Source organism: Malus sylvestris, chromosome 8, assembly GCF_916048215.2.
Source record: "Malus sylvestris chromosome 8, drMalSylv7.2, whole genome shotgun sequence".
In the NCBI taxonomy this organism is placed as follows: Eukaryota; Viridiplantae; Streptophyta; class Magnoliopsida; order Rosales; family Rosaceae; genus Malus; species Malus sylvestris.
The window spans coordinates 23,801,071-23,825,474 of NC_062267.1; the positions used below are offsets into that span (position 1 = coordinate 23,801,071).

Sequence of the window (24,404 nt, forward strand, 5' to 3'; positions counted from 1 at the left end):
TTACTTCCTCTCCGTGTATATTGACGAACACGTCGTCCTCTAATTTACCTCCAATTATTTTGTCTAGTGGAAAAAAGGCTCCAATCACTTTGACGAGCAATATTTTGTTAACTTCAAATATACAATTGAAAGGTATTTTGTGTGTGTCTAGTTTTAAAGTCGATATTTTATTTGTTGGTAAAATTACAGATGGATTGAATTGATCTGTCACCATTTTTTCTCTTGGTGTATTTTGCATAACTTGGTTTCGAGGATGACAATTGGTGTTAGGGAAGCGCCGTGGTAACCACTAATACCTTATTGCATTGACCTCCACCACCACTGCCCATTCCTGAAAACCTGCCTGCCTGCTATCTCCTCATCACCTCAATCGAACTTTGGCAACGACGCCTAGGCCACCTTTCTTCAGCCCGCTTCAACTATTAACTAGCACTTATTTAAATTGTACTTTGAATCGGGTCATGTTTGTGAAGTTTGTCCGTTGGCGAAACAAACTCACCACCTTTTGGTACTTCTTCAACAACTTGTTGTCGACAATGCTTTCCTCCATGGCGACTTAGATGAAGAAATTTACATGTCCCTTCCTCCTCGTCTTCGATGACAGAGGGAGAGGAAGGAGAGAAATTGAAGGCTGGTGTCCTGTCTGTGGAGAAACTAAATGACGGGTCGAAGTCGTAAATTGCAGTCGGAGCGGGATAATGAATTGGTGGTGGGTGTAGCGGTTGGGGTCGTGATCAGAGTGGGAGGGGGTTAAGGTTGCGGGGATTGGGGGAATGTGGAGAGAGTTGCATGGTGGGAGAAAGAGAGAGGGGTTTTTTCATTAATTTTAATTTTGTTTAGACCAAAAAAAAGTTTTTTCATTTATTAATATTTAATTAATTTCTCAATTTAGTTTGGAGAGGGAGTGGGTTCCGAGCTGGCACGTCAACAGTTAACAAACAAAAGTGATGGACAAGGAGATAGAGGTCTAACATCGGTACGAATTTATAAATTGATGTGTGACAAATGTTTAAAAAATAAGGTATAAGCTTATTATGTGACTCAAAATTGAGATAATAAAATGTAATTTTTTTGGGGCAAAAAGAGTTGGGTAGCTTATTTGATCTTTACGAAAACTATACAATTTTTCCTTTTTCTGGTTAAATCTGGCATTTCATCACCTAGTTGGAATTTTCCCCTTGCGTTAAGTTAAAGGTTACTGCAAAGATTATAGGCCCTTTTTCCTTTTAGAGGCCTTTTAATGATCCTAATTGCTGTTCAGCCAAACACTTTAGCATGTTTTTTAGTTACAATTCTAACTTCACTAAAAAAGTAGATTACGTTAATGATTTTTTTTGGAGAAATGATTTGGTATTAATAATCACATCTTAAAGTGTTGGACAACATGTCAATTGTTGATAATGTAGTAACGAGTGATGATACTTGTCGGATCCTCAACACACATCCGTTCATCGTATATCTTGTGATCAAAATCATTGTAATTTTTTTATTTAAAATCGAATATAAACAATACCTGACAAAATTTGATCGCAAGATGTACAATGAACGGATGTGAGGATCCTTGTCGGATCATTTCAAAGAGGATCCGACGAGGATCCTCTCTCATGTAGTAACATTAGGTCATGTACTTGGTAAAGTCAAGTGGAGACAGATTTAAATCAACATAATTCTTTATATACGGTCACAAAGATACTTAGGTCGCAAGAGGATTTCTAACTTGTTTAACACTGGCAGTGCTCTACATGTTTGTTCCTACTGGAAGAGTTGTTGGATCAAAAGTTTGGATCTTCTTTGGTGAACATTGGGACTTATTTAAGTGCTCATACATTGGGACAACATGGTGATCCCTCCATAGTGAGTGCACACTTAAAAAATTGAATGTGTAAAATGTCGTTTGACCCCTTAAACTATTGAGTCAGTTGAATTGATCATATGAATGAATCTTTAGTAAATTGACCCTTAAACTATTTAAAATCAGCTAATTAACCCCTTACTGTTAGATTTACGAAAATTTCATCCACTTTCCTGTTAGATTTGAGGGTAAATTCGTCATCTCATCTGTTGGACCAAGAATTATGAAGATTTTGGAAAGAAAAAAACACCGAGGGTTCTGGCTCATGTATTGCCTATGCTGCAGGTGGAGGAAAGTTTGAAATTAGACATCTAACAGTGGCAGATTATGGGATCTATGTGGTTTACCTTGCGGCCATGTCATGTCTGCGGTAGCTAAGCAACTTATGTCAACCCTGCATATAAACGAGAGGCACGGGATAGCTTATGGCAACTTCACCTCTCCGATGTCCAGCCAAGAAGTGTGGTTCAAAACTGGTCATAGGCCCATTAAGCCTCATAAATTTTGTGAACTTTTATAATTAACCAATTTTTTCTCTTGAACTTTTATAATTGACCAATTTCATTTTGAAATTTAATTTCAGCCGATTGTCTCTCTGAACTTTATAATGGGCCAATTTTTCCCATGAACTTTAATTTTATAATTGACAAGTTTCTAGTGATGAACTTATTGAGGTGAGTAATTATTTTTCGTATTTGAATTTGGAGCTCGAATTGAAATAGGTGAACCGAGACGGTCACGTGAGTGAATCAAGTCATAAGGAAGGTTAATGAAATGACATGACAACCCCAACATGTTGCTGAAAAAGTAAGACCATTGAGAAGATTCATAGCATTGGAGATAAATTCAGACAAAAAATGCACAGGGACGGAGTGAGCTAGCGGAAGAAAAGAAAGAAGGAGAAAAAGATACGTTGCCATGTTAGGATAAAATTACCTTTTCGGCCATGACTTGTCAACATTTGGGCCTATTGACTATTTGACTACAAACTGGACTGTGCAAGTTCACCTCTTTACAAACTGTCCAAAACCAAAATCCCAAATAAATCTTGTCGCGCCAGTGGTCTTCTCGCAGACTCCGCCGCCGAACAAGCCGTTTGAATTCCCCAACAAGACAAAGATTCCAGTGTCCCAATCACTACAAAATGAGCGACCACAAGGTGGCAGCAGCACCGCCTGCACCTGATCACCCGCCACCACCATCTCACTCCGAAGACTACGCTCCGTACCCTAAGGTCGATCTCAACGACGTCGCTCCGCCTCCCCACTCTGAAACTTGGACCTCCGTCTCCATCGCCTCTGAAGCGCCTCCGCTCCCGAAGTCGGAGGGCCCGCCGGTGCAGCCGCCTGTTCCTCCGCCGGTGGTTCACGCCGAGGCTCGCGCTCCGATCCCCGGCGACGCCGCCACCTCCATGCCGGCGGAGTCCAATCCCTACGTCGCCACTCCTGCGCCGCCTCCCCCCTCCTCCGTCAAGAGTGAGTAACCAACCAACACTTGTGTGTTCAATTCTTTGATAAGTTAGGGTTTTTGCTGTTGAAATGATGAATTTGTGAGTGTTATTGTGTCGTATTGTTTGTTGTGGGTATTAGAATCGATGGATTCAGTGAAAGATGCTCTCGGAAAATGGGGAAAGAAGGCTGCGGAGGCCACCAAGAAGGCCGAGGATCTTGCTGGCAACATGTGGCAACACTGTAAGTATTCAATTCTGGTTATTTTGAATGTGAATCCGCAATGACAATCGTCTTGTGCATGCTCTAGAATTCTGTATTAGCCGATGTAATTCATTGCCACGAGCAAATGTTATGCCTAGTATGCTGTTAATTGCGGTCTTTGTGTTGTTCCAACATGGTTAAGCAATTGCATGACATTTCTATGCGAAGCATTCCTGTTTGGTAGAAGGATTGGTGTCAATATTGCGTGTTGGGAGTTGGGAATCAGGAATGGGTTCAATATGTGTGCTTTTAGTTGGAGTGGTCTTTAGAGTTAGGATTTTGCCTCTGGATTGTTTTTTTTACCGACTTCATCATTGGCATTATCATCATGTACTGAATTCATAGTAAACTTTCTGCTGTTGTATTTGTGAGACATAATGCATGTACTGCTGCTTTCCTGAACTAGTGAAAACGGGACCCAGTTTTGCTGATGCTGCTGTGACAAGAATTGCTCAGAGCACAAAAGTACTTGCAGAAGGTGGTTATGAGAAGATCTTTCGACACAATTTTGAGACTGTCCCAGAGGAGCAACTTCTAAAGACATTTGCTTGCTACCTATCCACATCTGCTGGCCCAGTAATGGGAATTTTATATTTGTCATCAGCTAAGCTTGCATTTTGCAGTGACGATCCCCTTTCATACACAGTTGGTGACCGGACTGAATGGAGCTATTATAAGGTATATTGGATTACTTCTGTTTGCCTATGCTTTTGAACCAATTGTCACCTTTTTGGAGTTATGACTTAGGAGCCGTCTATGCTTCCAAATGGTGAGAGTGCAGTTTGAATTTCTCTCAGATTTTTAACTTTCATATTACATGATTTGATATTTATAAAATAGGGTAAGTTACCTAACCTCTTGAGGTTAGTGATATTATAGAAACTTCCGCTCAATTTTAGATGTTAGACTCTTCTCTTGTGTTTTGGTAGGTCTAAGATTCTGAAATAAAATTGAATGCTGAGACAGTTTGAATGCTGAGGTAGGTTTTAATTGAAAATAGAGATTTCACTTCCATGGTGCGTTTAATCTGAAAGATAGGTCATGATAAATATATGAGGGATCAGCTTTTTTTCGTAAATCTCTAAGGGAGATTAATTTAATTTCTCAAAGTAAGAGGGATGTTTCTGTAATTCCACTTAACCTCAGGGATAGGTTAGTGCTTGTGTAACTTTGACCTTGTGAGCAATATATCCCTTTGTTAATTTTTTACCCCCAACCTATAGGTGTCAAAACATTTCAGTTGTTGGTTTTACCTGAAAAGGAAATCACGTTTCATGAGGTAAGAAGGATATACACAACCTTTGACCATGACAACCTAAATCCTGAGTTAGGTAACTCAACCTTGTGTTGGTTTGTATGAACACTTAATAAAAAGAAACGCGCTATTTGTAAGATGTCACTTTACATTAATTTGTCTTTCTCTGTTCTGAGACTAATCTTTGCTAAAATGGTTTTACTTATTATGTCTATCACAATACATATGGTCAGGTTGTATACTACTATCATTTCCTTATGATAATTTCTGGTCATTAAAAGCCTGATTGCATTTATTCTTTTGGAAACTATTAGTGGGTTGGTATTGAATGATTCTTTTTAGATACGTAGCTATTGTTTGAAGGTTTTGGTGTGGTGCTGACTTTAATGGGTCAATCTCGACAAGGGATACAAATATTTGAACTTGGTATTATAGGAACTCTAACTTTAATGGGTCAATCTCGGCGAGGGATACAAATATTTGAACTTGGTATTATAGGAACTCTAACTTTAGTTTGGGAGTATGATATGTTGGTTGATCTTTATTTTTTATATACATTGACAATTTAGTCGTGAGGTACCTAGTTATATTTTGATAGACTTGAATGCAGAAATGTTTGACATGACAAGGCTGTCATTAAGAATGATGTGACAAAGAAAGCAATAGGAAGAATACAACTAAAATGATCCTTCCTTTAGGTTATACTCGAGTGATATTAGTAGGTGGAAAGGCTTAAAGACTTCAATGATTGTTCCCTTCCTCAACGTTGAACAGAGGATGAAAGGATTTATATTTTAATTGAAATTTGAAAGAGTTGGCCAAGCAAGGTAATGGGTAAATAGAAGATCTTGAAAATCTTGTATTGAGAACGATCCTATATTTTGATTTCTTCCCTTTAGTCGTCTAATCGCTGCTGAACCCATGCTTGTTTTGTAACAACCAAATCCTGGTTATTGTCGTTAATGTAGATGATGCACTTTGACAATCCTTTTAAGAGAGGTCTATTTTTTTGACACAAATCTTTTTCCAAATATACTTTTAACAAGCCAGCTATTTCTTTGACATTTTTTTTTTGCATGTCCATGTCCTATTTATATATCATTATAAAGCCAAACCGTCTGATTGGTGAAGCATTTTAAATACGTAAAATGCTGTGGTTTCATATTTAAGGGTTACAACTTACAAGTAGTGAAACCGAAACTCTATATTTTATTATTTATTCATCATTTTAAAGACTATTATGATCCCACTAATGGCTCTATCTTTTTTCTTTCATCCGGTTAGTTTTCAGTAGTTGAGTTACTGTTGATATGTTAAAATGTCTTTGTTAGCTATCAACATAATCTGGTTTGATTCCTTGTCATATGTAGGTGATTATTCCATTACATCAGCTGAAGGCAGTCAATCCATCAACGAGCAAAGTGAAAGCAGCTGAAAAGTACATCCAGGTCGTCTCTGTTGACAACCATGAGTTTTGGTTCATGAGCTTTGTGCACTACGATAGTGCTGTGAAACATCTTCAAGAAGCGCTGCAGCCGCATCCTCATCCCCACAGCGTATGAGTGTAAGCAAGAGGAAATCATGTTGGCAAAACGTGTATGGAGATGAATTATCCTTCGGAATATGGAATCCATGAGCTATAATGTGGATGGTGTATGTATTTTTGTTCGGTTCGTGGAATTGCTGTGCTATATTTCTTGTCGGAAACCACAGATTGCAACTTTACTTTTCCGGTGTAGCGATTTATGGTATTTGGGACGTCGGAGGTTTTAGTGGAGTCTATATTTGTTGTAAATGACATTTGTGATTATATACATGATATTTTCAGACTATAACGTTGTTGTGAATATGGTATCAATCAATGAGAAAACTTGCTTATTCTGAATGTGAGCAATTTTGTTTTCTATAAAATTACTAAGTGAGGAAGAAGATTGCTACTTAGGGCTGGTTTGGTATTGCTGTGCTTTGAAAAAAAGCTGCTGTGAAAATAAGCGGCTGTGTTGTGAGAATAAGCGGCTGTGAAATAAAGCCAGTAGAGTGTTTGGTAAACTTTTTTGTGAAAGTGCTTTTGGAAAAAAAAGCAGGATGATAGTGTGTCTTTTCATTAAAGGAGCACTGTAGCTCCGTGTGCTTTGAAAAAACTGGCTTTTTTTCAAAGCAGCAAATAGCAGCTTCAGCTTTTCCTTTGATTTTCAGCTTATTCTCACAGCAGCTTCCAAAATAAGCCCTTTTTTTTCAGTTTACCAAACACAAAAATGACCCTCAGTTTTTTTTCACAGTGGCTTTTTTTAAAATCACCTCAATCCCAAACGGGGCCTTAATAGTACGGTTTAGTAGTATTCTTTTTCACTTATAAGTGAGGGCTAAGGTTCGATTTTCGTCAAAAGAGAATTTGAATTACATTATTACTAGTTAATTATGAGGTTAAGGTTACTCATTTTCTTTTAGTGGAAACAATATCATTTGTTTAAACGAAGAGTATAGCTTAGAATATAGGGTCTAGTCTGGTCTCTGGTCCATTACGTCGATTTTTCCAAAAACTACAACATGTATTGACCCAGGCCTACTCCTGCACCTGCAAGACATCATACACTTAGACTTGGGGTCAAGCTCTAGTCCATAGCTTGGTCAGAAAGATTTTAAAGATGGACCAATGTAGCTAGTAGGGGTCATCATTTGCCCAATCAGAGGACTTTCTTGGTGTGGCTACATCACTGTGACGTTTTGTGTCAAAGATATAATACCACATGTAAGTTTCTGCTTACATGGTATTGTATCATTGGTATGGATCACGCAGCGATAGAGAACCTGTGTCATATAAGTTGCTTTCCAATATAAGAACTTATCTACGATGGTTTATAATTTACATAACCTAGTATATTCTTTTTCGAGTAATGCTATAGTTTTCATTTATTTGTACAATCTCTTTAATAGAAATAGACTCTACCAACATATTGGGAGATAGTACAAATACAGAAATCAGTAATACTAATTGGAGATCAAATAATCAGACAGGAAAATGATTTAACCTCATACACACCCCTCTAATTTCGTAACAGTTAGATTTAACAATTAAAAAAAATTAACCGTCAAAAATATCAGAAGATACGCTCAAAGTAAAAAAAAGGCGTGTTGACATCACTACCCATAAGTATTATCTTTCCAAAATTGCATAAACTGCTCTGATTCTCTGAAGACACAGGAATTGTAGAATTGTGGTAATGGAATGAGCAACCACAATTGAGGCCTTTAGAAATGCACAGGAAAACAACAGGCTTGTAATTTAAGGGGTTATCATTATTTATCTTTACCATGTTCAAATTTCAGTTCGCATCTTTTGGGAAGAAATGTGTATATAGCCTGTTACATGTAGGTGCGATTCAATTTAGATAATGTGTATGTAAGCTACATTATTATTGATCACTTAAAAAATTGCTTCTATTATGCTTTTAAAATAAAGCAATTAGGTGTTTGGTAAACTATATTTTGCAAAATTATACTAGTATGAATAGCAATGTAAAAGCATAATAGAAGCAGAGATGAGTATGGGGTTATAGCGACAACGACAATGGCAACAGTGGTGGTGGTGATAGTGGCAAAGGCAATACCAAACAACGCCCAAGTTTGATGTTCTCCAAGAAATCAAGAACTTACTTGATTGAAAATGTCACATCCCAGCCCGAGCCCCCACCACATCTCGGGCTCGACTCCACCATAGCATGATATTGTCCGCTTTGGGCGTCGACCACCCCCTTACGATTTTGTTTCTGGAAACTCACACGAGAACTTCCTAGTGGGTCACCCATTATGGGATTGCTCTCGCGCGAACTCGCTTAACTTCAAAGTTCCTATGGAACTTGAAGCCAGTGAGCTCCCAAAAGGCATGCCAGTGAGCTCCCAAAAGGCATGCCAGTGAGCTCCCAAAAGGTCTCGTGCTAGGTAGAGATGAGAATATACATATAAGGCTTAGAGAATCCACACCCCTGGGCGATGTGGGATCTTCCAATCCACCACATCCTGGGCTCGACTCCGCCGTAGCACGATATTGTCTGCTTTGGGCTCCGACCACGCCCTTAGGGTTTTGTTTCTGGGAACTCACACGAGAAATTCCCAGTGGGTCACCCATCATGGGATTGATCTTGCGCGAACTCGCTTAACTTCAGAGTTCTGATGGAACCCGAAGCCAATGAGCTCCCAAAAAGCCTTGTGCTAGGTAGAGATGTGAATATATATATAAGGCTTAGAGGATCCATACCCCTGGGCGATGTGGGATCTTACAGAAAATATAAGTCATTTCTTAAGGTAAAAAGGAACCTTATAAAACTCATTTTTTCAGTTGCACCTGAATAATTTATAGTCGTTAATTCATGCACAATCTCATAATTGAGCATACATGTATCAACAATTAGGAATCAATAATGCATGGATGCGCACTTTAGTTATTGGAAAATTATCCTTCTTTTACCACAAACAAAAATACGTACAATAATGTTACTCATCTATATTTTTAACCGATACAAACAGATAAGGTGAACTGCCAATTTAGTCCCTGAATTATCACCTCAGTGAAAATTAGGTCCCTAAACTATTTTTCAGAAAAATTAGTCCTTGAATTGTAAAAATCTGCCAATTACGTCCCTAATATTATATTCGAAGCTACTATATTTCAATTTTCCGTCAATTTAAGTCATATTACTTGCATGTGATACACATTGGAGGGCAAATTGGTAGTTTTTCATAAAGAAATAGTGTATGGAGTTAACTTTGGAGGGTAAATTGGTAGTTTTACATAAGAAATATTGTAAGTTAACTTTGGTGGGTAAATTAGATGTTAGATTCACAACCTATATGAAATGTTAAGTAGATTCACAACCTATATGAAATGTTAAGGGTTTTTAGGCGAGAAAATGATGGTATTGCACTCTAAAGTATGTCAAGTGACTTAAGTTGACGAAAAATTGGATAAAATAACTTTGAATATAATAATAGGGATGAAATTAGCAATTTTTAATTATTTTAGAGACTTATTTTACCGAAAAAATAATTCAAGAATCTAATTTTCACTGATGTGATAGTTCAAGAACTAAATCCGCACTTCATCCCAACAAATATATTAGTTGTAATGTCAGTCCCATTTGTATTTTGTGATCAGATGGATAGAGAGGCACAGAGATAGAGAGGCCACCTGTTTAGAATAAAGCAGCAGCAACACGAGCTTACATAGTTTTTCCAACACCTTCAATCCTCCACTCCACTAATTACGTAACTATTAATTTCTTTTCCATATATCTTCGCCATTACCATTACCACTCCACTAATTGTGTTGTAAATAAAAGATATATATTACTAGTGTTTTGTCGAGGATGTGATTTTATGTTCCAAATCATTTATTTTTTAGATACAACTTCAAAGATATTTCAATATATAGACAATTCTTCTACGTTCCAATGAATAATATTTGTAGACACAATATCTACGACATATATATCAACAGTCATATCCATCACATATTGACAATTTTAAGTTCGTAGTATCAACAATACCAATGAGATTGCCCACATTCAAAAAAATGCCATACTTATTGGTCAACTAAACTAACGATGTATATCTTATTTAAAGGTACATATATGTATATATTTGAAGTATTATTCTTCAAGATCGTTCAATATATATATGCTATATTGTGACTCTGATCTAATGATTATGCTGGCTCTTGAGGATGGTGATGCCATAAATGATGCATACATAGATAGTACTCTCTTTAGTTAAGTACTACAAACTGGAGCCACTTAGTACTACGGTTTAGTAGTATTCCTCTTAGAAGTGAGAGATCTTAGGTTTGAATCTCGTAGATGAAAAATTTAATACTAAATTAGGCTGCCCATTGTGTGACTTAGCCGAATTCCCCTTCCTCCTAATGTAAAAACATCGAAGAACTCAAAAAAAAAAAAAAAAAAAAAGTACTACAAACTGGAAGAGAGTAGTTTGCATTGTAAACTGTCAAGAAATTGACCAATTATTTAAGAAGATCAAGTGCTAGCTACGATAATCGAAATTTACAGTAATATAGGACGTGTAATTGTTTCTGTAACTCTCCTATAGGATGTGTAATTTTTGTAGAGGGACGGGCGGGAGTTTTCTGAGTGTAATGATCTTCACTCTTTTGAAGGAGGGTAAGTGCTTCGCATGCGACCATTGTAGCGAATGTACTTGTTCAGTTGTTCATGCAACTTAATTTCATCGACCAGATTCTTGGTTAGCGTGAACAAATCAATTAGGAACTTGAGATTGAATTGCTAAAATTAATCAGAGAAAACATAAAATACATGTTAAGATAATCATCCATCCATCATATATATCATAGCCTCTGAGGCTTTCCACGAGCATCCATTAATGTTGTTCCATGCGAAACGATTAACCCTTTCTTCTATTTGGTAAAGAAATAGTTATTTTTCCTCTTAAAGTAAAAACCAAAAAATTTATGTATCATTTCCTCAAATTTTATTTTTATCAATGTGGGTGGGGGTATTTAAACTACATATTTCTTCTCACAATGTGAAGAAAATTATCAATAGACCAATAATTAGTTGATGCTTATTTTATTCAATTGATTAACATCGTACGGGTGTAGTGCAAGACTTGTAAAAATGAAACCCCTTTTTTCTAGGTTACTAGCGAAGAGGATTTTGATCATTATTAATTGAGACAAATTAAGAGTAGGAAAATCCTCTTAGTACAAACGATTTTTTACACTATACACTGTTTCACACATAAGAATTAATATTATCTTCTCACAAATACATAAATTTATTCAACATTCATGACTAGAGAAAAAAAGAATGAGATTATAACACTATGTGTAAACGATAAGCTAAATAAAACAACAAGCATACACGACCAACTAGAACAAAAATGTGGTCCACTACGCGTGTTATAGTAATGAAGACTTATATACACACCACGTCGCAGCATACTACATCATGTTGCCGTTACATGCTTAGAATTAATTTTTCGAAAATAGGAAAGCACCAAAAGAATTTCCTTTTCTTTTTCAAAAAGAAAGTAGATAAATTAAAACAAATGCAGTTGATGAGATCACATGTGTCCGGTAAGCTCAAAAATAGGTGAAATTTTATCATCTTGTTTCAGTTTTGAGATGGAAGTGTCCACAGACTAATGCAATATGAAGGTTGAGCCAAAATTAATCTGAGAGATAGAGAGAGGGTCAAGCTATAAGATAAGGCGGTGATCATGGAAGAACCAAAATTAATATGAGAGATAGAGAGAGGGTCAAGCTATAAGATAAGGCGGTGATCATGGAAGAAAATAAGGATAAGATTGACAAATGTGGATGAACTTCCAAAAACCCAAAACGCAGAAAGTAATCCAGAATAATAAATTAAATTAATAAACAAAACAAAGTGAGAGCAGTTTTCAGCTTTGCTTTGCATGCTTATTACACGTTTCGATTGGAGTTTATGAAATTCTCTGGGTCTTTAATCATGTGATTAATGGGAACTAACTAACTAATTAATTAATTAATCAGAACCCAGTTTAGTTTAAATTATCATAAGCTTTCCCTCTTCTATTGGTTTTCTCCATTTTTCTATTTTTACTCGAAATAGAAAAACTGCCCTAAAACGCATCCAGTTGAAAGAAACAGCATTCCAGTTTTGGGTTTTTAGGGCAAATGTTATATCTCAGTGAGAACATGCTGCACTGAGTAAAACATGTCAGAAAAAGTTAATGTGGTCTTAATCAGTATATATGTTAACTAATTAGCACAAAATCCAGATGTTAATCACACAAATTAATTAGAAGAAGGAAATTTAGATGAAAACCTATTTTTGTTGAAATCGAGTGATGAAACCCTTTTTTGTTGAAACCAAGGGATGAAACCCTATCTAATTAACTAAGCTTAGCAAGTTAATTAAATCATCATTAATTAACACTAAATTAAGAAAAATCATCATTGTACTTGCATGATCATGAGTTAAGGGTGCTAAAGCTAAAGATTAATCATAACACGAACATAATTTGATTAATTAACTGGGTAATTAGAACACTGCAACATTTCTTTCTTGCTGAGCTAGCTACTTAGCTAAGTAGGCATTAAATCAAATAAAATATGGTTAATTAGGGCACTAATTTCTTACCAAGAGTGTGCTTGTTGTTGTGCATCCAAACCTTGAACACATGGCGCTTCACTCCAGTCTCTCCGCAAAACTCCTCAATCGCCGCCTCGTCGTGTTTCTGAATCCTCCACCCAACTTTCTCCGCAAACTCCAACATCTTCTCCTTCTGCTCCTGCGTGAACTTTGTCCGGTGTCTCTTCTTACTCATCCCAAATCCTCCTCCGCCTCCACCGCCACTCGAACTTGGATTCGACACGTCCTCTCCCTCTTCCCTACTATGAGACCCTCCGCGGCCTCCGATGGATGCCGCAGGCAAGGCTAGTGTAGGCCTTGCGTGCGGCGAGGTGATCAGGTAGCCAGAAGGCGGCGGCGGTGGGCAACAGTAGCCTGAGGAGAATTGATGCTGATGGTGGTGGTGGTGGGCCCCACCGGCACCCTGGTGGTGATGAATTAACTCGCCCTCGGACTCCTTGCGATGGAAGTTGCGGTGGCAGTTGCAGGCGGCACATTTTAGGGCGTCGATGGTGCCCTCATCCCCCGCAGAGAGAAACTCGCCACAGCCGTCGAGGGCGTGACCGCCGATGCTAACGGCGTGGTTCTTGAGGCATTCCCTGTACCGGACCATGGTGGCTAGGGTAGTGGTGGTGGTGGAATTGGGTGCTGCGGCAGTCCCCCTTTTTCGAGCACTGGAGACGGTCTCCTCGCCGGCGGGCCCCATTTTGGGCCTGGAACTCTCTGCAACAGAGGCGTAACCCGGTGGCGCCGCCTGCATCTCCATCTCCTCGTCTTGCTCTTCGTGCTCATCAAATTCCATTCTCTCTCTCTCCCTCTCTCTCTCTCTGAATTTTTAAGGAGAAGTGAAGATCTACATGGTTGCTGGTGAACCCAATGAACTAATAAAGATGACGATCAACACCAACAATAAAGCTTCCTCAACCGGAGACAGACAAATGTAAATGACTACTGCTAAATGTTGGTTTGTATTACATCCAAGTGTTATGTATTACAGAATAGTAATTAATATTATTAATTTTTTTTTTATTTCAAATAACTGTTAATTTTCTTTTACTTTTTTTGTTATCTTGTCATGGGTACTTTTTTATGGAGAAGAAGATAAGAGGCTGGAGAATGTGGCCATCAATTCCCCAGTCCTCCTCCAAACATTTCCCTTTCATTTACATTTTTTTTTTCTGTTTACAAACGATGGAAGAATATATTAAATTTATTTAAATTATGAAAATTGAGTTGAGTTAGATGCAGAGAAAACACATTACTTTAGTCAACTTGACAAAACTTAAGTTTGCCTCCTTCATTTACTTTTAGTTACTTTCGTTTGATTATTATATGTAAGAATCAGACATCCTGTTTGGGCAAAGATTTCTCTGCAGAAGGTCTCTGGCCCTCAACAAAGCTCCCCAAGGGATTGGCACTTTGGATGCGTATGTTTGGTAGTCGGGCTCTTGCTTGTCTTGTGTGCCGCAATAAGAGCTTGAAGTTAGTTTTGAAATGTGCCTTTGTGGGGCTTTAGGTGTAGGCCTTGAGGCTCGCAATCAAAACTAACTAAATGCTTAGGTGCGCCATTGCTATCTCAGTATAGTAGATGTAGAACAAGTATGTTTTAAGTTGATTATTTGCGCCCCAAGTTACTCAAACTTCTTGTTATCAAAGGAATGTCGCATATGGGTTAAGTCTGCATTAAGTTCTTTTTCTTGCCTTGTGACGAAAGACTTTTAGTTCATGACCTTGTATGTTCGAATGGAGGGAGTCTAGAGCCCTTTAAGTCATTTGTTTGGTTCCAAGTTATTCTTAATGAAAACAGATATATTAAGTCAACCAGATCCAGATGCAAATGAGACTCTTAAAGTAGAAAATATGTGGAAATGACTTGAATACATGCTGAAGAGTGCATTAAGCAATAGATCTACTAATTTAGAGGACAAACAAAGAGACTCGGGCAAGATTTCACCTTATCTGGCAAGGTTGAACCTCTTGCAACCACTTCTCTTTAAGTTTACAGGGATTGTATGCTAAAAGGGATGGATGGTAAACAAGTTTACATGAGGGAATCGATAGTACAACACTGGGGAAGTAGCAGAGCTTTTATACTAGACAAAGATAGCTTTTTCTAAGGAAACTATTGCTAAAAGGACTGAATTTGGGTGGGTTTCAGCTTTTTGGTTGCAAATATGGATTGAGAGCAGAATTTGTATGTTTGTTTGTTTGATTGGTTGAGTGTCCTTATCTCTGTTGTCTGTTTTTCTTTTATAGGCGATTTGGCCAGAAGGTCAGGGCTTTGATCTTGCCCGAAAGCTCTTGGAGGGTAGTGAGTCATCAGCTTTTTACTTGTAGTGCCACTGGAAAGTGCTTTTTGGCTGATAATAGGTCGGTCTCCATCACTTGTCATCTCAGTTATAGACACGTGGCTTGTGTCTTGGCTAAGAAGGCTTCAGTTTGTCTTTGGGCTCGATGTTGGGTTTCGGGCAAGTCTTCATTTAATTTGGCATCCTTGGGCTTTCCTTCATTCAAGCCCAATATTCAAATATTAACCCAAACAATGCCCCATTTAATCATTGTTGAGTCTGCAATCCGAGGCGTCAATGATGATTAAAATGAACCCCATGCCTTTACTTAGGACTTACACCACTTAAACAGCCGTTGTTAACTAAACCTTTGCACTAACCCATAATTTCCAACGTTAACTAACTGCTTACTATATAACCTCCAGTTAAACCTCTCGGTCAAATTACCTTAGCAATTCCAATCTTTCGAATTTCCAGAATCCCCAAATTTCTCAGAACTCTCTTGCTTTCTGTTCTTTCTTGCTTCCTGACTTCAATTCATCCCCATTTTCTTCAAAATCAACCAATGGCCCCCCCAAAACTATTCGTCCTGTATATGAATCCCGTGATGGCATTGTCAACATGTGTCGCCTCCTTAATGGCCTTCATCGCCCTTGGGTTGGCCTGAATACTTCAATTTTCTTCGAAAAGGGATGAGGTACACTCTTTGGGACCTACCTGGACTTCAAGGGTCCCAATTTCCGTGGAGAACAACATGCCCAAGGCCAATTGGTTCACCCTCAATCTGTATTAGGCCGAAGCTAGCATCTCATCCTCTAAGTGGTCTACCCATCGAAGAAGCTTCTCTCTGATGAAGGATAAAGCCTAGGCACAATGGGTAATGAGCTCGAACCCATTTTCAAGAAGAAGTGGATGAATAATGGGATATACGAGCTCATCATGCTCTCAAAGGTCATGGTCGTCGCCAAGCCCAACATTCTGACTACATCTCTTCTGTTCTGGATCCCAACCCTTCTCGACATGGCTCAAGTCTTTGGGTTAAAGCCCTCGAGCAGAGTCGTGGATATTACCCATGACTGGTCTTCTTCTTCTCGCCCGATTACTGAAGCCTCAGACTTCTCTGACTCTATCATTAGATTGGAATCTTTCCCGCCAAGTTAGCAATGAATCTCCTTAGGAAGTTGATTTTCCCCAGTAACCTATGCATTTGTACTTTATTGGTGGGAGAAGGTGATTCCATTATTGCCCGAGCCTTGTTTTTGTCGACCTCTACCCCTATTTGATGAACAAGGAACCCCAAAAAGTTGCTTGATTTTACCCCAAAAGCACATTTCTTAGGTTCATTTTCAACTTATGGGTCCTCATTCTTGTTAAGGCTTGTCTGAGGTCTACTAGGTGTTGTTCTTTAGTTTTATGCTTCACCACGATGTCATCAATGTATACTTCCATGCTATGGCCAATCAAGTCATGAAGTCATGAAAAATAACATTCATTGTTCTTTGATAAGTTGCACCAACATTTTTTAGTCTAAATGGCATTACCATTACCAAGTATTCATATGCTTTGACATGTCCTGGGCATCTAAAAGTTGTTTATGTATTTCTTCTTTAGTCATTTTTATCTGATTATAACCAGCATTCCCATTCATGAAAGATAAAACTTTGTGTTTTGCAACTGCATCTATGGATAGGTCAGCCATGGACATAGGGTATTCATCTTTAAGCATGGCTCTATTAATGTTTCTATAGTCAACACAACACCAAACTGCATTAGTTATAGCTTTTAATACAGGTACAATGTTGGCTAACCACTCAACATACTTGTGATAGACGCATATTTATGCGACTTAGTTAACTAGTTTTCTTGCATTTACGTTATTAGTTCTTAGTTATTTTAGTACTTTAAGCCATTTTCGTGTGTTTGTAGGTCCAAAGGGTTAAGGTAGCAAGAAAGTGCATTTTGGTGCATTTTGGAGCAGTTTTGAGCTTGGAATGGATTACTTATGATATGAGCAAGATGGATGGACGAATTTGAAGAAAAAAAGAGGCTAGGAACATGCTAAAAATCTGGTGAAACAAATACAAGTTGCAAGAAAGGATAAATTTCTAGAAGGATTGGCCAAAACTTCACTCAAAACCATGCATACCCCATAAAATTCATCAATGCCGTGGCCTTCCCTTTGTTTTACTTCCACCAGATTTTTTAGTGATGATGCAATGCCTATCTCACTATGACATTTGAGTGGATGATGTAATGCTTAACTCACCATGACATTTGAGTGGATGATGCAATGCTTAACTCACCATGACATGTGAGTGGATGACTCAAAACCTACCCTCACCAACAATTCTCCACCTTGCCATGCCTTACCTACTTCATTCCACCAGATTTTTGCATTAAACATGTCCATCCTCTTCCTATAAATACCATGGCAGCAACCTCATTCAATTCATCCAGAAATTAACCATTCTCCAAGCCTTTCCTTGCCTCTCCTACATATCTAAACCCCTTCCCATCCATTCCTCCAAATAACCAACCCTTCAACATCATTCCAACCTTGTTGTGGCGGCAAGGAGAAGGAGAAAAGTCCTTGGACGCGCTTGCTATCCAACATGGATCGTTGGAACGTTTAGGTGCTTTCTTCCCTTTGTTTTTCAATGGTTAAATTTGTTTATCTTTGTTTTGTAATAATGAGGAACTAAACCCCCCTTGGCTAGGGGGGATTCAAAACCATGTTTATGCTTGCTATATGATTTGATTACTTCCAATTGCGTTTCTTGAATTGTGAATTCAATTTACTTATCCGTTCGTATAAAAACTAATTTGTGTATGTTGGTTGAGAGTGCACGCTTAATTTTCATGCATGAATTTGACGCTAGAATATAAGGGAGTTTCACCTAATTGTTATGAACTTATATTCACAAGTAGTGAAGGTTGCTAGTCACAATCACGTTAAGTAAATTCTTGGCATAAGTTTCATGCAAATCATAGTAACGAGTGCCTTGTCAATGCTTATGTTTTTCATAGAACTTAATGATTCTTGCTTGTATCTCTATTATGCAATTCATGTAGGGAACTTGTAGGGAATGTTTTGGGTTGTCGTATGCAATCATCCAATCTAATAACTTGTTGAAAAACTGAGAGTTAATTAGTGCAATTCACGGTAATTTGGGGCGTTGAGTATTCATAACTTATCGAAGAGCAATTGGAAATCATTTTATATGCAAGCAAGACATGTGTGGAGAAGAACCCCTTAGCTAGCCTTCCATTATCCATTCAACCCAAATTTGTTTAAAATCTATTTAAGTTTTTAGTTTATTCGTTTTTACTTTCAACTTCACCAAACTCAAATCCCCCTTTTACTTTCTTGTTTTAAAATCTTTTGTTTACATTTTTAACTTTGTTTCTTTTTGTTTTTGAGTCAGTTTAGAGGTTTTAGCAAGCCCTCCTAATCCCCGGTTTAGAACGATCCCTACTTACATACTTTGCTACAATTGTCAAAAAGAGGGTTTAATTTGAGTGTGCTTATATTATTAGCATCAACTTGACAAGCCTAATAAATCCAGCCTTTTAATCTCTTCTTTGACATTTTCTTCTATCTCTTTTGACTTCCTTTGTGGTGCTTGCTTTATAGGTTTATATCCCTCATTAATAGGCATTCTATGCTCTACTAAGGTTGAATTTAAACCTGGCATTTCAATGTAATGCCAAGCAAAACAGTCTTTAAACTCGTGCAAAAGGCTAACTATTTTTGCTTGATCTTCAGCTCCTAATAGGCCACTGATCTGTAGAGGCCTTGGATCCTCCTTAGTCCTCAAATTAATAGTTTCTAAGGCCATCTCCAACCGAAGGGTCCAGAAGGCCAAAGGGCTGAAAATAGCCCAAAAGCCATCTCCAACCGAGGGCTAGGCCAGAGGTCTCGTGTACCCCACGTAATCTGAAAGGGCCAAAAGGCCAAAGGGCTGGCCAGAAAATCAGAGCAATCCTATCGGTTATAACTGACAGGATTGCTTAAAGAAAATTTTGAATCCAACGGCTAGCTGACGCTAGTTACCGTTGGATTCAATTTTTTTTTTTTTGGGTTTTTTGGGCCCATTTTTTTTTTAAATTCTAAAAAATTCTAATTTTTTTCCTATAAATACCTAAACCATTCATTCACCATTCCTCACAAAATTTTCATCATTTCAATTCTCATATTTTCTTTCCTCTTTCAAAAATCTATCCTTCAATTTTTTCAATAATTTTCAAATTGCCTCGTCTACAATGAAAGGTAGGGTTTGGAGCCAAAAAGAAGATAAAGCTCTTTGCAAGGCTTATAGATGGGTGTCGGAAGATAGTGTGAGGGGGAATTGTCAAACAAATGACGATGTTTGGACTCATGTGTCCAAAAAATACTTAGAGTTCTATGAAGGCACCACTTTACTGAATATCTGAAACCACGAGAGTTGTTCTTCAAGATGGAAGAAACATCTTCAACCAAGTGTGAAAAAATGGTATCAAGCATTGTTAGCAGCTGCAAGTAGACATGAAAGCGGTGCTAATTACTACGACAAAGTAAGTGTTTTCACAATTTATTTTAAATATTTAATTATATTACATTTAATTTCATAAATTCATTTCCTTTAATTTTTTTCTAGGTACGCCAAGCGGAGGAATTGTATATGGAGAGCAGCTTGAAACCCTTTCAGTTTCACAGTTGTTGGGAAATTTGTAAAGGGTGGGTGTTATTTGAAGATCCACCACATAGAGCTCATACGTCGGTGTTCGGAACTGCATCCTCAACTGCAGATATGGATAAAGATGGATGTCATACCATTCAACAAACAAGAGTAGAAAATTCGTGTTCGGGTGAAGGTTCCATACCTAGGGCTATGGGACGAAACAAGGCGCAAAGGTTGAAGGAAAAGGGTAAAGCAAATGATGATTACGTTGCTCAACATGAAGTGGTGGCCTCTTTGCAATTAATGGCGGAGCAAAATGCCCTTGAGGCAGAAGAAAGGAAGTGTAGGCATGAAGTAATGGCCAAACAAAATACAAGAAGAGATGGATGATAAGAATATGGAAATGAACACTTCGAATTACACTCCAATGAGTAAGGCCTATTTTGATAGGAAAAAAAAAGAAATTATGACTCGGCGGCAATTGTTTACCTCTGACTATACTCCTACAATGACGGATGATGAAGATGATGTTGATTATGGATATTAAATTTAAGTTTTTGTAGTTTTTAAATTTAATTTGTCTTTTTTAAATTTAAGTTGTAGTTTTTAAATTTAAGTTGTTGTAGTTTTTAAATTTAAATAATAAATTATGTTTGGCCCTTTGGCCCTCGGTTGGAGACGGAGGCAAATATGGCCTTGTATTGTTCATTAAAATATTAATATCTTCGAGGGCCAGAGGGCTAAAACGAGCCCTCTGGCCAGCCCTCGGTTGGAGATGGCTTAAGAGGTTTTGTATTTCTGGTGCTAGCTTGTTAGGTTCTATACACAAAAATTCAACTGAGTCTGGGCTCTCGGGCCAATCCAAGTCATATATACATTTAGCCATGTGTATGGTTGCCTCTATCTCTTTCTCAAAAAACTCTTCTCCTTCTATATTCTGGCTATTTGAAGCTTCTTTCTTGGTTGAGCTCTCATTTTCTTGCTTTCTTTCTCTCCCATACACCAACAGTCTCTTAATTAAGGACTTGACTGTAACTACTTGGTCATTTTTCCTTTGTTCTGACATTGTTGGTGTTAGGGAGCTGGGACGATATGGAGTTTATCCCATTCTTCTCTAGTGAGAAACAATCCTTGTTCCAAGAGCTTTTGGGTCGTCACCTTAGTCGGGCGGCCGTTCTCATTAGCTCATAGGCACTGCAGAATCCCAACACAGGGATTATAAAAGTTGGCTTTTGCACTTGCACATAGATATTCTCCATATTTTTCAATTCACTAGCTCTGCTCTTTCAACACAAAGATATTCTCCATACTTTTCAACACTTGCACTGTGGTGGCTTGCAAGTCTTCATTCATCACCTTTCTTCCCAACTTCTCATATGAAGTCGGGCTTCCCAAAACAGGTGGTCCTTGTAAGGAGGGGAAATGTTCTGGAGGTGGCCTGTATTCTGTGTTCCACCTGAAGGTTCGCTCATTCCTCTTCCTTCTTGGCATATAAGACTAACGAGTATGTCCCACTGGGTGTGCCAAAATTATGTTCGGGCAAAGATTTCTTTGGAGAGGGTCTCTGGACCTCAGCACAGCTCCCCAAGGGATTTGCACTTTGGATGTGTATGTTTGGTAGTCGGGCTCTTGCTTGTCTTGTGTGCTGCAATAAGAGCTTGAAGTTAGTTCTGAAAAGTGCCTTTGTAAGGCCTTATGTGTAAGCCTTGAGGCTCGCAATCGAAACTAACTAAATGCTTAGGCGTGCCACTGCGATCTTATTATAACAGATGTAGAACAAGTGTGTTTTAAGTTGATTAAGTTACTCAAACTTCTTGTTATCAAAAGATTGTCACAGATGGATAAACTCTCCATTAAGTTCTTTTTCTTGCCTTATGACCAAGGACTTTTAGTTCATGATCTTGTACGTTTGAATGAAGGGAGTCCAGAGCCTTTTAAGTCATTTGTTTGGTTCTAAGTTATTCTTAATGAAAACAGATCTATTAAGTCAACCATATATAGGTGCAAATGGGACTCTTAAAGTAGAAAATAGGTGGAAATGACTTAAATACATGTTGAATAGTGCATTAAGCAATAGATCTACTAATTTAGAGGATAAACAAGAAGACTCGGGCAAGATTTCACCTTATCTGGCAAGGTTGAACCTCTTGCAGCCACTTCTCTTTGAGTTTACAGGGATTGTATGCTAAAATGGATGGATGGTAAACAAGTTTACATGAGGGAATTAATACTACAACATTGGGGAGGTAGCAGAGATTTTATACTAGACAAAGATAGCTTTTCTAAGGAGACTATCACTAAAAGGACTGAATATGGGTAGATTTTAGCTTTTTGGATGCAAATCTGGCTTGAGAGCAGAGTTTGTATATTTGTTTGTTTGATTGGTTGAGTGTCTTTGTCTCTAATGTCTCTTCTTCCTTTTATAGGCGATTTGGCATGAGGGTCAAGGCTTTGCTCTTGCCCGAAAGCTCTTGGAGGGTATTGAGTCATTAGCTTTTTACTTGTAGTGCCACTAGAAAATGCTTTTTGGATGATAGTAGATCGGTGTCCATCACTTGTCATCTCAGTTATAGACACTGAGAAGGCTTTAGTTTGTCTCTAGGCTCGATGCCAGGCTTTGGGATCCTTTTTTTTTTCTTCTCTTTTTTGCTTGTTTGTTTTCTTTTCTATCTCTCAAATACGTGGTCATTTGTAGTTTAGAAATCACACCTATGCGTTCAATATGTTGAACCAAAAAATACGACTCACTCTGGTTACACTTATATTTTTTATCTGTAGTAGGAGTATAATTCCTATATTATTGACATCACACTAAATTTTTCGACCACTGTAAAAGGCCTTAATTTTTTAAACCTCCCTACTGGTTTATTTTCTTTCCATTATTTTTTTGGCTCCCCTAACTTTCTTCTTGTCAGTTCCTTGGCTAATTGCATTGGTAAGAGCATGCAATTTGATTTGTTGTTTTGGGTTTTAGCGTTTTCCTTTGATGTGGAAACATTTTTATTTTATTTTTTCATATTATAAATTCCACATCGGGGAAATGATCATTAGCTTTTAAAGTGAACGAGAAGTTGAAGGGTACTCGTCATAGACTTGTTGCTTGGAAGAAGTCTATGGAACCGAATTCCAAGCGGCGAATTGAGGAACTGAAGGAAGAGATTAGACGGGGGATTCTGGATCCATTGGTGCGGCAGGAGCATATTAAAGAGAAGGAGAAGGAGCTTACACGGGCTACTAAAGAGGAATAATATTATTGGAAGGTGAAATCACGGAATACATGGCTCCATGAAGGGTATAAAAATACGAAGTTCTTTCATGCTCAAACTGTGCAACGAAAAAGGTGTAATCAGATACAAGGATTAGTAAATAATGCAGGAGTATGGCATAAGGATCCAGAACGTATGTAGGACATTGTTATATGGTATTTTATGGATTTATTCCATGCTGAAGACTCACGGTAGGATGGTGAGGTAGCGGCATCGGTGGAGTCTAAGGTATTGGACATGGAGAATGAAGAACTTATCCGTCCTTTCTCGGATGAGGAAATTCGGGAAGCTGTGTTTCAAATTCCGGTAACAAAGTCTCCTAGTCCTGATGGGTTCACAGCTAGCTTTTTCCATGATCATTGGGAAGTGGTGGGTCAGGATATTATACGGATGGTGAATGCATTTTATTATTCAGGGTGGCTGCTTCAAAGGACTAACCACACAAATATTGTCTTAATTCCGAAGGTGAAGGCTCTGCGTCGGATGGCAGATTTGAGACCTATTTCCTTATGTAATGTGGTGTATAAGATTATTGCTAAGGTTTTAACGAGGAGATTAAAAAAAGTGATGAACTGTGTCATTAACATTAATCAGTCAACATTTGTTCCGGGATAACAGATTCATGATAATATTTTGGTGGTACATGAAATCTTGCATTCTTTAAAGCAATAGGTGGATGGGGTGGATGATCAGATGGCGATTAAATTGGATATGGCGAAAGCGTATGATCGGGTCGAATGGGGTTTTTTTATTGCAGTTATGAGCAAGTTGGGGTTTCATCCTAAATTTTGTGAGTGGATTCGTGAATGCATCTCCACAGTGTACTATCGTGTCATGGTGAATTGTGTTCCCTCAAGGTATTTACGACCTAAGAGGGGGTTACGACAAGGGGACCTAATGTCACCCTTTTTGTTTCTGCTATGTGCGGAAGCTTTGTCGGCATATATCTGAAAGTCTGAAGTGGCGGGATTGATTAGTGGGGTGCGGGTGGTAAAGAATGCGGTGCCTATTAGTCATTTGCTTTTTGCGGATGATTTAGTGGTATTCTGTAAATCTGATGAGACGAAAGCAGGCCACATGGTTAAAATTTTGGAAGAGTATGGGAAAGAATCTGGCCATATTATAAATTTGGAGAAAAGCTTTATATTTTTTGGAAAGGGTAATCTGGCCATGCTTGCCAAAGTAAGTTGGAGGGTACTACATAAGTCGGATTCGATGCTTGG

General features: G+C 38.1%; 2 protein-coding genes and 1 long non-coding RNA gene across 3 annotated transcripts; 2 read left to right on the forward strand and 1 right to left on the reverse strand.

The window, feature by feature from the left end:
- Positions 1-2,850: 2,850 nt before the first annotated feature.
- On the forward strand, positions 2,851-6,704 carry LOC126633191 (GEM-like protein 1). Its single transcript, XM_050303764.1, has 4 exons — positions 2,851-3,327; positions 3,442-3,543; positions 3,971-4,242; positions 6,190-6,704. Exons 1-4 carry the CDS (start codon positions 2,997-2,999, stop codon positions 6,379-6,381), a joined length of 897 nt encoding a protein of 298 aa, XP_050159721.1. The 5' UTR covers positions 2,851-2,996; the 3' UTR covers positions 6,382-6,704.
- Positions 6,705-11,458: 4,754 nt separating this feature from the next.
- LOC126630991 (zinc-finger homeodomain protein 2-like) lies at positions 11,459-13,965 on the reverse strand. The gene is made up of 2 exons (XM_050301152.1): positions 12,976-13,965; positions 11,459-12,023 (listed from the first exon to the last, which is right to left on the reverse strand). Exons 1-2 carry the CDS (start codon positions 13,766-13,768, stop codon positions 11,965-11,967), a joined length of 852 nt encoding a protein of 283 aa, XP_050157109.1. The 5' UTR covers positions 13,769-13,965; the 3' UTR covers positions 11,459-11,964.
- A 3,127-nt stretch (positions 13,966-17,092) lies between these two features.
- On the forward strand, positions 17,093-20,604 carry LOC126631631 (uncharacterized). The gene is made up of 2 exons (XR_007626422.1): positions 17,093-19,808; positions 19,892-20,604. It is a non-coding gene; the product is annotated as an uncharacterized LOC126631631 (long non-coding RNA).
- The last annotated feature ends 3,800 nt before the right edge of the window (positions 20,605-24,404 follow it).